Source organism: Dufourea novaeangliae, unplaced genomic scaffold (genome assembly GCF_001272555.1).
Source record: "Dufourea novaeangliae isolate 0120121106 unplaced genomic scaffold, ASM127255v1 scaffold22, whole genome shotgun sequence".
Lineage (NCBI taxonomy): Eukaryota > Metazoa > Arthropoda > Insecta > Hymenoptera > Halictidae > Dufourea > Dufourea novaeangliae.
The window spans coordinates 818,545-834,984 of NW_015373898.1; the positions used below are offsets into that span (position 1 = coordinate 818,545).

At 36.2% G+C, this 16,440-nt stretch overlaps 2 protein-coding genes across 2 annotated transcripts; both read left to right on the forward strand.

Annotated features, from left to right (window-relative positions):
* Positions 1-2,166: 2,166 nt before the first annotated feature.
* LOC107193404 (guanine nucleotide-binding protein subunit beta-like protein) lies at positions 2,167-3,841 on the forward strand. The gene is made up of 2 exons (XM_015582845.1): positions 2,167-2,352; positions 3,642-3,841. Exons 1-2 carry the CDS (start codon positions 2,167-2,169, stop codon positions 3,801-3,803), a joined length of 348 nt encoding a protein of 115 aa, XP_015438331.1. The 3' UTR covers positions 3,804-3,841.
* Positions 3,842-9,030: 5,189 nt separating this feature from the next.
* LOC107193394 (histone-lysine N-methyltransferase SETMAR-like) lies at positions 9,031-9,927 on the forward strand. Its single transcript, XM_015582834.1, has one exon. The coding sequence runs from the start codon at positions 9,031-9,033 to the stop codon at positions 9,925-9,927; it is 897 nt and encodes a 298-aa protein (XP_015438320.1).
* The last annotated feature ends 6,513 nt before the right edge of the window (positions 9,928-16,440 follow it).

Genomic DNA, 16,440 nt, shown 5'->3' on the forward strand with positions numbered 1-16,440 from the left:
TACGGGACACCGAAATCATGCAGAAACCGAGTCCAACGACCGCCATTAAACATAGACCTGTTCAAAAGTCTCATCCGATTAAGCGAACCGTCACTGCGACGTGTAAGTATGTACATACATTCTAAACCGACCTCTTTTTACTTCTTATTTCCTTCGTATCGATTTGATGCATGAATACTGTAGAAAATTTACAATAGTTTCAATTTCGTATCGTGTTCAATAACTACAGATGCTAATGGTTGCGTGAAGTGTTGGCATTACCCGAGCTCTCAATGTTTGTATACGATACGGGAGAAGAGACAGACCCTTGGTTTGGCTTACCATTCTCATCTGCCAAAGTTTGTAACCACGGGAGATGACGCGAAGATTTATTTGTACGATGAGGAAACCAAAACCCAAGAAAGAGTATTTCACGCGAGGTTTGCTACAGCATGTTGTACTTCAGTTTACTATGTAGACATTAACGGTTTACTTACGCCCACTTCGCTGATGATCTGTTGATGGCTCAGCGCCGCTCTTAAAACAATGGCTTGTATCTATAAAATTAAGTATTATCAGACATATACATATGTATGGAAACTTTTTCCAGTATTTTAATGTGTGGAAACGATTTTTAAATATATCTTTATATTTTTAGAAATAATCGATGCGTGACATTAGGCATAACTTTGTTTCCGAAAGGAAACGTTAAAATTTAAAAATTATCTTTGTGTTTGTCACGAGTGATTGTTTATTTAATTAGTTTCTTAACCTCTGACTCAATTGAGGGACAGTCTTGACAAGTAACAATCATCAATTTCAGCGAACTTCGGTTGACAAGTGCAATACTGAGAAATGTTTGACATGTATTTTTCAACCAATCATTGTTTCTGTTATGCGCTGAAAATAACTATCAAAGTTAAGGATTAAATAACTGCTTGATCTAATATCTCGGGAAATATGTATAAGAGCTGAACACAATAATGAAATTTTCAACACGTATATAAGTAACATAAATCTTCGATATGTATTAATTAAATTTTCATTATAGCCTCAGATTAAAAAGTTGTAAAAAACGACCCTTACTATTTTCTTCGCGATTCCGACGAATTGCAACTTTTTCAATTTTTGTTACACATCATTTAGTAAACTAATGTCCCTAACTTCACAAAAGAACGCAAGTCATTTGGACCAATTTTAAAAAAGTTGTTCTATTTTAAAGGGTGTACGAATACTTTTGTCCGGTACTGTATCTACGTTTCTATAAAACAAGTTAGTACTAACGGCGAGAATATTAATTTTAGTGGACTAACGTGAGTGATATAACAAAGACTGAACCATGGTATTACAGGAGAAATTAGTTTTGAAAGAATATTTCTCACAGTATTGCCCGATCGCCACTTGGTATTACATTTATGTTGAATATCTTTGAATTTAATTTAAAATACTTAGATTCTTATAAATATGTTAAATAAAATTACAGATATTAAAGGCTGTCTTTATTACTTTTGTTTAATATTGGCGATTTTTTAATACTCGTATACTTAATGATGGAACATTGGATCTATAGTGAAATTTCGTTGAAAAGCCACCGTGATTGTGAATTTGTTTCTTTATAATTTATCCGTTTAGAAGAATATTATGCCAATTATAAAACTGATGTTTCAACATAATTCATAAACACAACTTCAGTTTGAAGAATTTATTTAAAACATAAGAATTGTGGAGTGACCTTGTAGAATGAAAACGGGGCAGATTTTATAACTGTCGTATGCTCACTTTACGGCTTGTATAATATCAATCACGGCAATTGGGAAGCATAAAGAATTCAGATCCCTGCGATTATACGAACGATGTTATTTATATATATTTCCTTCATGCGTTGTTGCTTTTTCATTTATAGGGAATTGATTTACAGATATTTTATTTGCAACAGATTTCCTTTTGTTGATTGTGACTGTGAGTGTTTCGTATATAGCAATTTTACCATTTATGATGATGATACGTATTAACAGTAGTACTCTCCTTTATAAGGGTTTGAACTTGAGACGGTTCAAATTGTAATGATTCCGTTTACAATCACTTAGTTTGCAATATTACACCTTATTCACAGTGATTAGTGATTTCAAGTAAAATAATTGTAACATATGTACAAACACTTTTCGTTCTAGCGAGTCAGTGGAAGTGATGGACGGTCACAAATCGAGGGTCTTTTGCGCGTGTTTCAACCCTAAATCGGCACACGAGCTAATCTCGGGTGGATGGGATAACACAATTCAGTTCTGGGACACCAGACAACCTTATGCACTACGGCGTATATCGGGTGTACACATGTGCGGCGATGGACTCGACATTACTAAAAATGGGAAAGAGGTATTTGTAATATATTCAAAATTTTAGATCGCTGTGTATGTCTTAATTGTGCCTTTCGCGACATCACTATAAAGTATATGTTCTCGTTTAACAACATTACCTTCAACTTGATAACACTCCCATTACTTTTATTTAGAAGAAAGCAGATATTGCTAAAACATATTCATGTCAATACTAAATGATTTTTTCTCGAAACTCATATCAATCTTCAATATTGTAACAGTTATTCGGCTGAACGCACGTTAAACTCACGTGAAAGTTATCCTCATTCGTACAGCGTTTAAGGGGTCATTGGCTCAGTCAGGAGGCCGAAAAAAGAGTGTTCTTTGGGAATTTTTTTCTCGAAAACTATAAGACCTTTTTCAAAAAATGTGTTTGTGTTTCAAAGATTGCAGTTTATAGATTATAAGGTAATTTTTTTATTTAGAAATATTTATTAGTAAATAAATGGTGAGCGATCTCCCGGATGTCTCTTCACAAAAAGTGGTCTGCCTTGATCACTGTAACGGTTCATCTGAAATTAAAAATTCAGCAAGATTTCTGTAATGGAAGAACCAATCTTATCTTTGAACGTGGGGTTTTTCGAAATATTGATTAGGAACAAAATAGCAGACGTTTTTCTGAAATAGTTCGATTTTCACCTAAAAATCACTCGTTTTTGATCAATTAAAAAAAAAGTATGGAACGAACAAAAGAATCCTTCGTTCAAGGACAAGTTTTTCTGATTTGAAACAAGGCGCAAAAGGCTTCGTGTAAATCGACACAGTGGTTTTCGAGAAATATTGATCACCGATTTGAAAAATGTAGTTTCGAGAAAAACGCGTTTAAAGTTTCAAGTCAAGCTTACACTTATACAAAATGTTCATTTTTTAACGCCTGTAACTCTGTCATTTTTAATTGGATTACCTTGAAACTTGCACAGAATTTTCTCGAGATGTTGTACTTAAAGAAAATGTAGAAAATTAAGAGGAAGGCATTGAAACAAAATAGAATGAATAACTTTTAATAACAGATGTATTCTGTGAACAGATCTTGTCCTGTGCCTGGCAAAGGCAGAACCCTATCCAATTGTGGGATTATGGTAGCGGAAAGCTTCTCGTCTCCCTAGAACCCGACGGCCACTCTTCTTTGCTCTATTGCGGGAAGTATGTTACAAGTATGTTTCTCGCATGCGGAGGTATGGATGTTAATATCTTTAGAGTGGTCGACTTGAGATCTCACGCTGTAAGTGTCTATAGAATTCTTCGGACCATTGACAGCTTATAACAACAATGTTCTTTCTTCGACAGACTTTAGGGATGATTAGAAATTTAAACGGAGGCGTATATAGTATGGACATTGGTCCAGTAAATCCAAAGCATGCGAAGAAAACGAAAACGGCCACCGTTGTACCACAGATCGCGTTCTGTGCCGGCAGACGAATCTTCGAAATAGACGCTCAACCTGGTTGATGATAATCGAAACATTGTTTCCGTTTAGATAAATCTGAAAATTAAATACTTCGATAAAAGCAAAATTGTGTTCACATAAATAAATGGAATATGTCACTGTTAAACTTGGGCATAAATAATTTAAATTATAAAACAAGAAATAGCACTTTACAGGATGAATCATTTAGACTGTTTTATTATTTTTGTTGCGGAGATAGTTTAGGAAATCATAATTTATTTTAAGTCGAATCCGAATAATTTCTTTCTCAAGCGAATGTGGTCAATCAATCGATTCGAGTAACATAATAAATAATCTTTCTGCTCTTGAATTCTAAACGGAAAGCACAACATTGGCGAAGTAACATTTTTATTCTAATATAATGTGTTACAGTTTAATAGCATTCCCTCTCAGGATTGTTCCGGTTTCAATTATTTTGTCTGAGAGACAACAGCAGTTAAAATGAACGTATGAGAAACTATTTGCAAAATTATCTCAGTAATAAAATATATTTCTACACACACAGTCGTCGCGGTGCATCATATCAAAACGAGCCTCGCATTCATCATCATCCGAGGTGTATAAAATTGGTCAACATGGCTTTGCAAACGCAATGAAAACGAGCGGTCCGATGATATGTCTGTAAACGACGAACACGGATGTCAGGAATACACACGGTAGTGTTTCCAGCAACGTTTCGCATTGTGCTCACTGTAGTCAAGTCACAATGTTAAAATCTTTTCGATAGAGAGTCGTCGTCACTGGTTGTCAAAAAAGCAGTACAGTCAACCGAACTCAAAAATCAATCGGGTCGCACAACGATACTGCGATTGTGGGATTGCAAAGTCTAGGGTTAATACACTTGATTGGTCGAACAGAGGCGCTTGGAATCATTCGAACGATTCGCAGCAGTTACTCCGAGAAAATAGAGGGTTTGCTACTTTCGTCTTCTCGCATACTGTGCACCATCCTAATCACATTATTTGCTCTAAATTACTAATAGTATATCTTAACGTTACGTCATTCCGAGGTCTTTTTGTGTACAATCTTTCGCTCGCGCCTCGGTAATTACAACGAAACAGAAGGAAGAGCCAGCTTGGTGTGCGGGGCCCGGACCTTTCGTTCACAGCCTGACCGAGCCGACGCTTCTTTTCTTCGAACATCTCAAGACTGGCTCTAACTTCTGCATGACGTCATCGAAAGACATCATGTTTGATTCCAAGCCCATTAGGTCTCTGACGACACATCGTAGGAATAACAGTTTCCGCGTATCCCTAATTGTTGCATTTTCAGCTTAAAAATAATTGAACTAAGAGCGAGTCAAGAGACGTCTGACAAAGAAGGAACATAAAACATTGAAGGACCTTGAACGTGCCTTAAAATTACACTCGGCGACAATACCATAGGGACACCTGTATTTATTTACCGTTCGAGAACAACGATTGTAGGTACACATCTGTATCTGTGAACACGTGTCTCGAGAACGGTGTAAATTTCATACAGAAAACAGCGAACATAGATGGAGAAACGTAAATTGTAATAAGAATTTAGAAAGGTGAGGCAACAGAAATAAGAACAGATCAGCATCAAGCAACTAAGGGTAAAAATAGAGAAGAAAGATAAGGCTAATAATGTCGATGGGTGACGTTCTTTAAGGAAGAATTGTAATGAAAGTCAATCGCTACAGCAAATCTAATACACCTTAACGCAAAAAGACCGTACAAAGGAAATGTTCAGATGATAGAAAAACCGATGGAAACGGGTGAAAGTAAAGGAAGAATGTGATGAAACAGATTGGACACATATAACATCTCTGGGCGTATATGGGATAGAACACTAGAAGGCACAGAGAGGCCGACAAAGAAAGAAAACCGGCCATCTAGGAGAAGATCATATCGAACAGAAATGAAATAATAAGAGGCAATGAAACATGCAGGGAAGAAGTTATGAAATTTCAGAAAAAAATGAAGGAAGATGAGAAAGAATGGAAAGCAGTTCAGGAAAGTATAAATAAGAGATTAGAATCGTTGGAATATAAAGTTAAAAAAACAGAACAGAAGTAGGGCAAGTGAAGATGAAAAAAATAGTCAACATATAATGAAAAGGTATCAGTAGGTAAAGAATGTAGTAGTAGAATAAAGAAATTGGAAACTATCGTGTAAAAAAAAGTTCCCAGAACGAAAATTCTAATTTTAATAATACTCTATGCCAGGTCTTGTCAAACATTCGACCTTGGGGATACAAAAACAATAATACCAGCCCCCACCACTTGCTTGCGTTCTTCGCCATTCTCGTGCAGAAGGTGCGCGCGCATGCTGTGACTGCCCCACTTCCAACACATAGTCACTATGTGAACGTGTGTTGCCAAGATCCGATAAGTAGAGATGGCGTGATTTTTCACAGTGATTCGTGATTTCTCGTGATCGTTTCTGATTGGTGGAGAAATATAACAGTTCTTTACACGCGACACATAATCTGTATATTTTATATTAACGACATCAAAACAAAAATTCGAGTTATATCGTATAAAGTGAAGGAATAATTAGAAACAATGAAGAATAATGAATAAATTAATGATTATAAATTATAATCAACATGTTACCTAGCAAATCATTCTTTTAGAATTTCTTGTTTTTTCTACTGATTTTTACAAACACAAATAGTAATGTAATTCATCGTAAAATCATATTGAATACGTTTTTCTGTTTATAGATCAAGGACTTACGATCGCAGTGAGCAAATTCACTCAAGATAAAAAAATCGCAATCACGGTCGTGAATGAAGTTAAATCACGACCGTGATCGTGATTCGGCGATCACTGTGATAAATTACCGTTAGTGATTTTGCACGCCATCTCTATCGATAAGTGGGAACTTCGGGAGTGCCGAAAGTGGGGACAGTCAGCATGTGCGCGCAACGCCTGCCTGAGGACGACAACACAAGCGAGTGGTGGGGGCTGGTGTTATTGTTTATGGGGTCCCGTCGGCGAATATTTGGCCAGGCCTGCTTTATGCCAATGTCGAGTTTGATGAAATATGTAACAAACAATATTTTCGATTAAAATTCACTCAGTAAAGGTGAAATCAGCTCGTATTTACAGTTGTTTGCATACAATTATGATACAATATTTTGTAACAGACATTTTCTCTGTTGTAAACAACATATTACAAATTTATTTACATCCGTAGCTGGACAGTTATACAGTAAATCCTCGATGAGTGTTCGAAGGCTTTTCGGCACTGAACATTAAAGATTTCGTAAACTAATGATCTAAACTAGATATCATTTGCTTCAGAATTCCAAGTTCTATCACTGTGATAAACTTCATTAAAAAGTTCGTGTTACACATGGAGGTCTCTCCTTGTCAATACCGAGGAGCTATCGAACACTCAACGAAGATTTCCCTTACGTGGAAATTAGCTCAGGTAAAGCCAGTAGCGTGTTCTTCTTGTTCTTCTGTTCTCTCCAAACCCAACTCTCGAGCTCTCCTATTGTAAACGTGACAATTTCTGGTCAAGTCATTTGAAAGCAAATACTAATCGAGAAACTCAAATAATGTCACCAGTATTATCTCAAAGAATCATAAAAAATATTATGTGGAATTTATGTAGTAATGGAGTAATATCTATGTTGAAGTAATGAACACCTCGATGAAGTTCTATTTAAGACAAGTTTCTAGTAATTTTGTTCGTCAAAATCTTTCTGAGTTACCCTATATATTTAAATACATGAAGGTAAGTGACAAAAAGTGATAAATGCACCGTGCGGTGTATAATGCTTAGAATGAGAACGAGCAATTTAAAAGAAAATTCTACTTTGATGGGTACAGTAATTCGATCATGCCTGTTACGTGTGTTAGAAATATGCAGGGCAAAAAAAATAATATTGGGAGTTAGAGACAGAGAGCAAAAACGAGAACTGAAACACGCGCGTAGCCTTAAATATGTGCAAGGTAACGCAAAAGTAGCACAACCCTAAGTTTCGCTCAAGTCACAACTGTTGTGAATAATACAGAAATCGTACGATGATAACAGTGATAATATTAATGTGTTAACTGTCAATTATTCAGGTTTGTTCCAAGAGAGGTGTACAATGTCGTGTAATAATTGTTTACACCTGCAATGCGTGCGTTCATTCTCGCAGCGTATTTTCATGGAATTTCGTTCCTCAAAGTAAAAGAGAAGTTCACCATCCATCAAACTGACAAATCGACAATCAAACAATTGGCAGACATATTTCGAGCGGAGATTTTTGTTGACTATTGTTGAATTCACTGCGACCAGGATGTTTAAACATTGTTACTTCCATAAAGGAGCAACTATTATGTAAAATAAACGGTGACTTGAATGATAGCAGAATTAATTGACATAGAACATGCGATTGATAAATAATACAAAAATATAAGAATGATTAAAATAATGGGGAGTTCGGTCTCTTATTCGAGATCGCTCATGAGTGTTCATTCTATAAAAAAAACCACTCCTTTCGAAAGAAAATTCAGGTGCTAGCTAATATTACAAAAACTATACAGAGTATTCAGAAGTAATCCAAATCCATTTAAGTTATCGAATAAGAAAAATATTTTGCAAACCCTCCACTTCATAATCTAGTCGTACGACCAAACTGGAATTCCAATTAATTTTTTTTGGTGGATTTTCACAAATCTATGACCTTGACGGTGTACTTTTCTTTGCGAAGAAACCGACAATGGTTGAAAAATTAAGACCAACATTTTGCATTGAAAGATGGCAACTTTTGTTTCTTCGAACTTTCTTTCCTGTAAGCACGTATAATGATTGGTCAGTGAAAATTATGTTTCAATGTTTTTATTTGAAATACTGCTTAGAAAGTATCACTAACCAATGGTCGATTCTTTCGTGGAAAAACTGAGTCCGAATACGACAGAAATCGGATCTTGACAACTGCTGAGTTGATTTTCGTGCTAAGTTGAAGAACGAACCGAGTTCCCGCGGTAGCGTTGACTACAAATCGCAGCGCGCAGCCACCGCTATCGCGGGAACTCAGCTGGCAAACTCGCGCTCTGATTGGTCGGGATTTTTCGTTAATATTAGGTCGAGTCATAAGTAACTTCCGATGCAGCTAAGTAGAATCTATTGTTCGTATCTACCCGCTATGAGTTACCATGACAACAAGTTTTTGTTTTCACTATATAGACGAGGCTTCAGTTAATCTTTTGTCAACTGTTTTGTGTGAACACGTTACGATAAACTGTTTTTTTTAACCTCTGAAATGGAGAGTCAAAAAGTACATATTCGTCATGTAATGCTTTGGGAATTTAAACAAGGCAATAGTGCTAAGGCGACAGCTGAAAAAATATGCAGTGTATATGGTGAAGGATTAATAACTGATCGGGCAGTTAGAAATTGGTTTATAAAATTCCGTTCTGGAGATACGACCTTAAAAGACGAACCGAGGGCGGGACGTCCTTCCGACTTTGACGACAACCTTTTAAAGGCAATATTGGAGCAAAATCCACGTCAATCAACAATAGGTATAGCAGAAAGGTTGAATACATCACAATCAACTGTTAACCGCCACCTGGAGAAATTAGGGAAAGTCAGCAAGTTAGGAGTATGGGTACCTCACAATCTCAGTGAACGGAATAAAGAAGATCGCATGTCAATCGCCACAAGTCTGCTCTCACGGGTAAAAATTGAGCCTTTTTTAAACAGGATTGTAACAGGCGATGAAAAATGGGTTACCTATGACAATATAGTCCGCAAAAGACAGTGGCTTGATAAGGATCAACCACCCCTACCAGATCCGAAAGCAAACATCCATGGCAAAAAGATTTTATTGTGTGTATGGTGCGATTGTCAAGGAATAATTCACCACGAGTTGTTGAAGTCAAATTTAACGATTACTGCGAATAGATACGTTCAGCAGTTGCAAAGAGTGCAAGAGAAACTCCATGAAAAGCGTCCTGCACTCGTCAATCGCAAAAACGTCATTCTTTTACACGACAATGCGCGACCACATACAGCAAGGGTGACTCAAGAAAAAATTCTTGAGCTTGGATGGTCTGTTTTACCACATCCACGTTACTCCCCGGACCTTGCCCCGACAGACTACCACCTTTTCTATTCCTTACAAAACTTTTTGAATGCCAAAAACCTTCAATTCTGAAGAGCAAGTCAGGCAGGCTGTCGAAAACTTCTTCCAGTCCAAACCAACCACATTTTACAAGGAAGGAATTGATAAACTGCCAGGAAGATGGGAGAAGGTTATAGATAATAGTGGTGAATACATAATAAATTAATATAATTTTGTTATTCAATGAGAGCAAAATAAATGTCTGATAAAAAAACGGAAGTTACTTATGACTCGACCTAATATCTCGGTAACGAAGCCTCAGATTACATTGTTGCTAAGGACAAACTTGTTCCAATTTACCCCCCGAGTGTCCCCTTTCCAGGTCGGACAACATTTTTGTTACACCCTGTATATGTGTGAGTTATTCTTGGGGCCACTCGATTGTGTTACTTTCAACACGAAATCTGTACCGAAATTAAAGTAAGATATTTAGGCTTGTTGCATATTACTTCGCGTAAAATTTGATTTGAACGCAATTTCCCCTTGTTACTGTGTCAGATACGTAATGTTACAAAATGCTGCCTCAGTGGAATCCAGCCTTAACGCTTACAATGTTGCCTTCGATCATTGACAGACGATCAGTACAGTTTGAAGTAATATTGCTCTAGTTATTTATCTTTAAAATTATCGAATATTTACATCTAAGATGTGTATATAGGGTGTAAGTAAAATGTTGAAGGAACCGGAAATAGAGACTCGTGAGGTGACTTGAAACAAGTTTTTCCTTTGCAAACATGTTATCCGAGGCTTTATTAACGAGATATTAACAAAAAAAAAACCCCCCGACCAATCAGAGCGCGAGTCTGCTGGCCAAGTTCCCACGGCAACGTTGACTACGCGCTGCGATTGGTAGCCAACGTTACCACGGGAACTCGGCCGGCAGACTCGCGCTCTGGTTGGCCGAGGTTTTTTGTTAATATCTCGTTAACAAAGCCTCGGATAACATTTTTGCTAAGGAAAAACTTGTTTCAAATCACCTCGCGAGTCTCCCATATCTGCATCCTCCAACATATTTGTTACACCCTGTATATACACACATTTAATTAGACATTTTGTACCTACAACGTCAGATTTAAAAACTGCAGTTTGGACAACAGAACAGAAAAGTAGTATAATTGATGATAACAGCAAAACCCATAAAAACAGGTGCCAGCAATGGAATACCGTATTTTGTTTCCAATCTAGTGGAATGATACTTGCAGTAGCGAAGTTTTTCCACTTCAAAACTGGCCATACTTTCTTTATAAATGAATCTCCACATAAATGGGACATTGCAGTAATTGACAATTTACTCTTGGAGGGCAGACTGATTCATAGCTTTATCTATTCGGAAGTCACCTTCTCAGAGGATGTTGCTATATTTTTAAGGAAATTTTTATTTACCTCTACCAGAAATGAACGAATTTTTATTTAACTCTCCAAGACAGTCTAAGAAAAGTTCAAAATTGTATGGAATTAATCATGAGTAAAGAACCAGAAACAACTTTAAATCATATGACGTGTTCAACAGCCCTCTCCGAAGATGACAAGGAAGAAGAGCCCAGTGGTATGGAACTGAGCACTATTACTCAAGTGGACAAACCATCTTATAAAGAGGATTCTACAATAGACAAAGATAAAGTGACCGAAGATAATCGAGAAATAATATGCAAATTTATAACCACTTCTTTGATTCCTGAGAATCTACTGCGTCAAAAAATAGATAGATCATATCTTTATCATTCAGTACTCAATCATCCCTCCGCTACCCAAGTCCTTCTAGACAGTTTGATTAAAAATGTATCTAAGAAACAAGAAACTGATCTGTGGGTACATATTGATAAACAAATAATATTCCCAAACATCTTAGCGACAATGGTCCAATTGCCTTATCAGTTGAATAATCTATATAAGGATATTGTATTAAAGTCTTCGGACACATTATCGATAGAGATATCCCGGAAGATAACTATAGATAAAGAAAGTACAGTAGAAGAGCTAAAACATCAACAATTGTCGATGGTGTTAACTAAACTCCCAGAACCCACTAATGTACAGCCATTCAAGCCTCCAGTAATGACTCCAACCACAACACAACCAATGATGGCACCAACCAAACTATGTGGAATTAAAACTGTAAAGATTGTGTCAAGAACACATAAAACTGATACCTAGTCCAGTCTATATGGCGATCAAAAATCATACTAAGCAAGAAAAAATTTCCCAAACCAAAAAACAAAAAACAGTTGTAAAGCTTTCTAGGTTTGACAGGATACTTCTGAACATTTATTGAAGATTATGCAATCATCGCGACACCCTTATTTAATCAAACAAAATCAGCAATTCACTTGGAAACTAGAGCAAAAGAGAGCATTTTTAACGTTAAAGTCCATATTGTCCACAAATCCCGTACTAGGAATCTATGATCTAAACGCCGAAACGAAAGTGCATACCGACGCGAGTCAAGAAGGATTCAGTCCGGTACTGTTACAAAAAGTAGAAAAAAAGAACGCGTTTCATCCCGTGTATTATTATCGCAAAATGACGACAGACACGGAACGAAGGTATCACTCATACGAACTAGAAGTGTTAGTCGTAATAAGCGCAGTAAAGAAATTTTGTATTTATTTACTAGGCGTGCCGTTCAAGGAACGAAAGAAAAAGACGATCGTCGGGACGACGGTCAAACGGAAAACGTGACCGAAACGGCAGTGGCAAAAAGGGCATGATCAAGGAGAACCTACGGGCGGTTAATTTTGTATCTTCCACTGTTAAATATTATCATTATTACGACGAGTTTATGATTATTTTTATATCGTTCTGAAAACCCATCCTACATATATGTATATATACAGGATGAGACACTTAAAACCGGCCACCTGAATAACTTGCCTGCTATTGATGATAGGAAAAAATGCATCAGACCAAAATTATTTGGTATCGAGGGGCTGATCATCCTATATTACTAGCTTTTTGATAGATCGAGGCGTCAAGGAGATATGAAGGTCATCTCTGTTTTTTTAAATGGAACGGTATGCTTTTTTATTTACATTCTGATAGAGTATTTCAAGACGAATACAACGACCTATTGGAAAGGTCATTCGTGGTCTGGGTTAAGCCAATTGTGATGCAAAATAATTTACTTTGAGGAAATGGTCGAACACTTCCTTGACGTCTCTGGTTGTTGATATTATTACTTCATCTCTGTCTCGTAATCTCTTGTTATGGGTCGTTGAATGGAAATAAACATTCAATCACGCTGTACGCTTCATCTGTACATACTATGATTAGTCGTTTATGAGAATCTCTGCCGAGCGAAGTGTATCTCAAGTTTCCGAAATGCGTTATTCAATAGCGGAGAAAGCAGATATGGTTTTTGTTTATGGGGAATGTCGCCAAATTGTAAGAGACGCAGTCTGATTGTATGATGAACGGTTTCCCGAACGTGTCACACCTTCACGATCTGCATTTACGAATGTTATTAAAAGTTTTCAAGAAACTGGACGTGTAGATAACAAAATACGAAGAAGATCCTAGGCAGCAACTGATGATCGAAATACAGTGATCATTTTAGCAGCTGTAACACAAAATCTAGTACAAGGCAGCTAGCACGTGAAAGTGGCACCAGTCAACGAAGTGTTTTGCGAATATTACATTTAAATAAATTCCACGCTTTTCGTGTTTCACTTCACCAAGAATTACATGGGAATGCTTTTCAAAACCGTATAAATTTTTGTGAATGGGGTCTGCAGAAATTACAGACTGATGAGCTGTTTTTGACTAAAGTTTTGTTTACGGACAAAGCCACATTTACAAACTGTGGCCAAGTCAATCGTCATAATATGCATTATTGGTCAATAGAAAATCCACAGAGGTTGCGAGAAGTGGATAAAAAAAGACCTTGGTCTGTAAACGTTTGGTGCGGACTTCTTAACGGTAAAATAATTGGTCCTTATTTTATCGATGGCACATTAAACACTTCGAGATATAAACACATTTTAACGGAAATTTTGCCACACCTGCTGGAAAATATTCCGTTTCACATACGGCAAACTATGTGGTTCCAACAAGATGGATGCCCTGCTCATTCTGCACGGATAATTACTCAATTCCTCCACGTGACATTTGGAGACCGTTGGATTGGTCGTGCAGGAAATCATAAATGGCCCACACGTTCTCCAGATTTAACACCTCTGAACTTCTATTCGGGGGGAAAATTAAAGCAGCAAGTGTAATAATGAAATACCAACAACGAAAGAAGGTATGATAGAGCATATGAGAAGAGTTTATGCCGCGATAAACACAACTGAAATTCAACATGCCGTATTATCCGTCAAGCAACGCTTCAGAGCATGCATAAATGTTCAAGGTCACCATTTTGAACACTTGTATTAGTCGTGTATTACTGTTAGATAAATAAATTAACGGTGCTTGATTATTTCCTCAAAGTAAATTATTTTCCATCGCAATTGGCTTAACCCAGACCACGAATAACCTTTCCAATAAGTCGTTGTATTCATCTTGAAATACTCTATCAGAATGTAAGTAAAAAAACATACCGTTCCATTTAAAAAAAAGAGATGACCTTCATATCTCCTTGACGCCTCCACCTGTCAAAAAACTAGTAACATCGGATGATCAGCCCCTCGATACCAAATAATTTTGGCCTAATGCATTTTTTCCTATCACCAATAACAGCCAAGTTATTCAGGTGGCCGGTTTTAAGTGTTTCACCCTATATATACACTCATACATACATACATACATACGTACATATATAAAATGGAGGAGCCCTGCCCTTGTTAGGCTAAATTCTTCGCACTAATTTCGACCGTACAATACATATACTTTATTTGTATGTACATTTTCATAAAGTTTTGTTCAGTTGATGACGAAACGAAAGTTTTGGGCAGCGCTAGTTTTTTGTCACTCTGTAACATTAATAAGTATCGGAGAAAAATATTATTTTACGGTTGCAACTGAAGAACGAAAACTAGATTGTTTGTGATAAAGAAAATTTTAGAGAAAGCAGAATAAAAGAAAGAACTAGACTGGATAAGAAGCAATATACACAAAATCGCGAGTAAAACATTCAAGAGAAATGGAACAGAAGAAAGGAAATACAACCGTTCCAAAAAATATAAATAAAGAAAGGGCGAGGATAAAAAGATTAGTGGATAGAAAATGGTATAAAAGGTAAAGACGAAGAACAGCTGAAGAAATAAAGGAAAGGGTAAGATGTGTAAATGTTCAGTACAGAAATTACAGAAACAAGACAAAAAAAGAGAGTAGAGTTTGTAAAAAAAGTGAGGAATCCGGGCTGTATCTGCAGTAGTATAAGGGAATAAATCAATGTGGGAGAGAATAAGTCAAAGAAGGGGGAGCAATGAGGAATCAACATTGAGGTGTACAAATATAACAAGCGCTACAAAAAAGAGAGACACCACAATTGTAATTTAGGAAGTTCAGCGAATTGATAATATATTGTACAACCTTAGATTACTGGAACTGAATGTACAGTATTCTGTGTAAATATCCAAAAGCATGTAAAATGCATGGATTGTGCAATAAATATCTATTTATCTATTTTTTCACTGTTTCACAAAACGGATGTCATATAGAAACTTTCGACACAATTTTCTGTAAAGATAGCCGTTCGCATTAATCACTTGATAGCACTAGTTGAAACAAGAGACTATTGATAATAATGTTTTGTACGAAAATATTATTTATCAACAAGAGCAAGTGTACCAAAAGAAAATGACAATACCCAGGTTTTCAGATACTAAATATTAATAAAACACGTCTTAAAGAACACATATGGAACATGTAAAGAATTGTAATTAAATATCGGATAAAAACAAATTTTAACTACAAATACTAACGTACATTACAGAAACATAACTTTTACCAAGCAAAAAATTAAAATGATGAACAGAAATGTTTGTTTTATGGGAAAAATTCGTTTCTAAGTAATAATAATAAATAATAACTTAGTTTTTAAAGAAATTTATTTCATGTCAAGATAATGTCGTAGTCATAAAAAAGCACTGTCAAATAAATATCACAACAAAGGAAACATTACCATCGGTCATTGCAGCCAGTTTACCAAAAATGATAACAATCATTACCCAGTAACAATTATTATCATTATAAAAGTATCGATTAAAGAAGACTAAGTATCAGAAAGTTACTCAAGTCAAATATTATTTTAAAAGCTGCGCAAATTTGTAGGATGTTTTTTTCGGTCTGGTTTCTTAGCATTTTGTATTATTCTGAAGTATAAATTTTACATCAACAGTATTATCAACAGTCCTTTGTTTCCAGATATTGTTATTGAAAACGTACTAGGCGTGATGATCTTACAGTGAGTAGTACAAGTTTGCAAATTGTATTTGTTTCAGGAGATATCGAAAAAATAGGTGTCCTGTCTTTATCTAATTGTCGCGGAGTGTAGTACAAAGACTCACGCGAATAATACAGAATTTTCTTGCTATGGGTTCGCTTTAGAGAATCATAGGCGAGCTCAGTAGCGAGTAATGGACGCATTATGACATGTAGCGTTTG

Bases quoted from the DNA above. Each gene is read 5' to 3' on its own strand.
- LOC107193404 (XM_015582845.1), top strand. From the start codon at position 2,167: ATGGACGGTCACAAATCGAGGGTCTTTTGCGCGTGTTTCAACCCTAAA. The intron at 2,353-3,641 runs GTATTTGTAATA...TTTCTTCGACAG, and splicing joins TTACTAAAAATGGGAAAGAG to ACTTTAGGGATGATTAGAAA.
- LOC107193394 (XM_015582834.1), top strand. From the start codon at position 9,031: ATGGAGAGTCAAAAAGTACATATTCGTCATGTAATGCTTTGGGAATTT.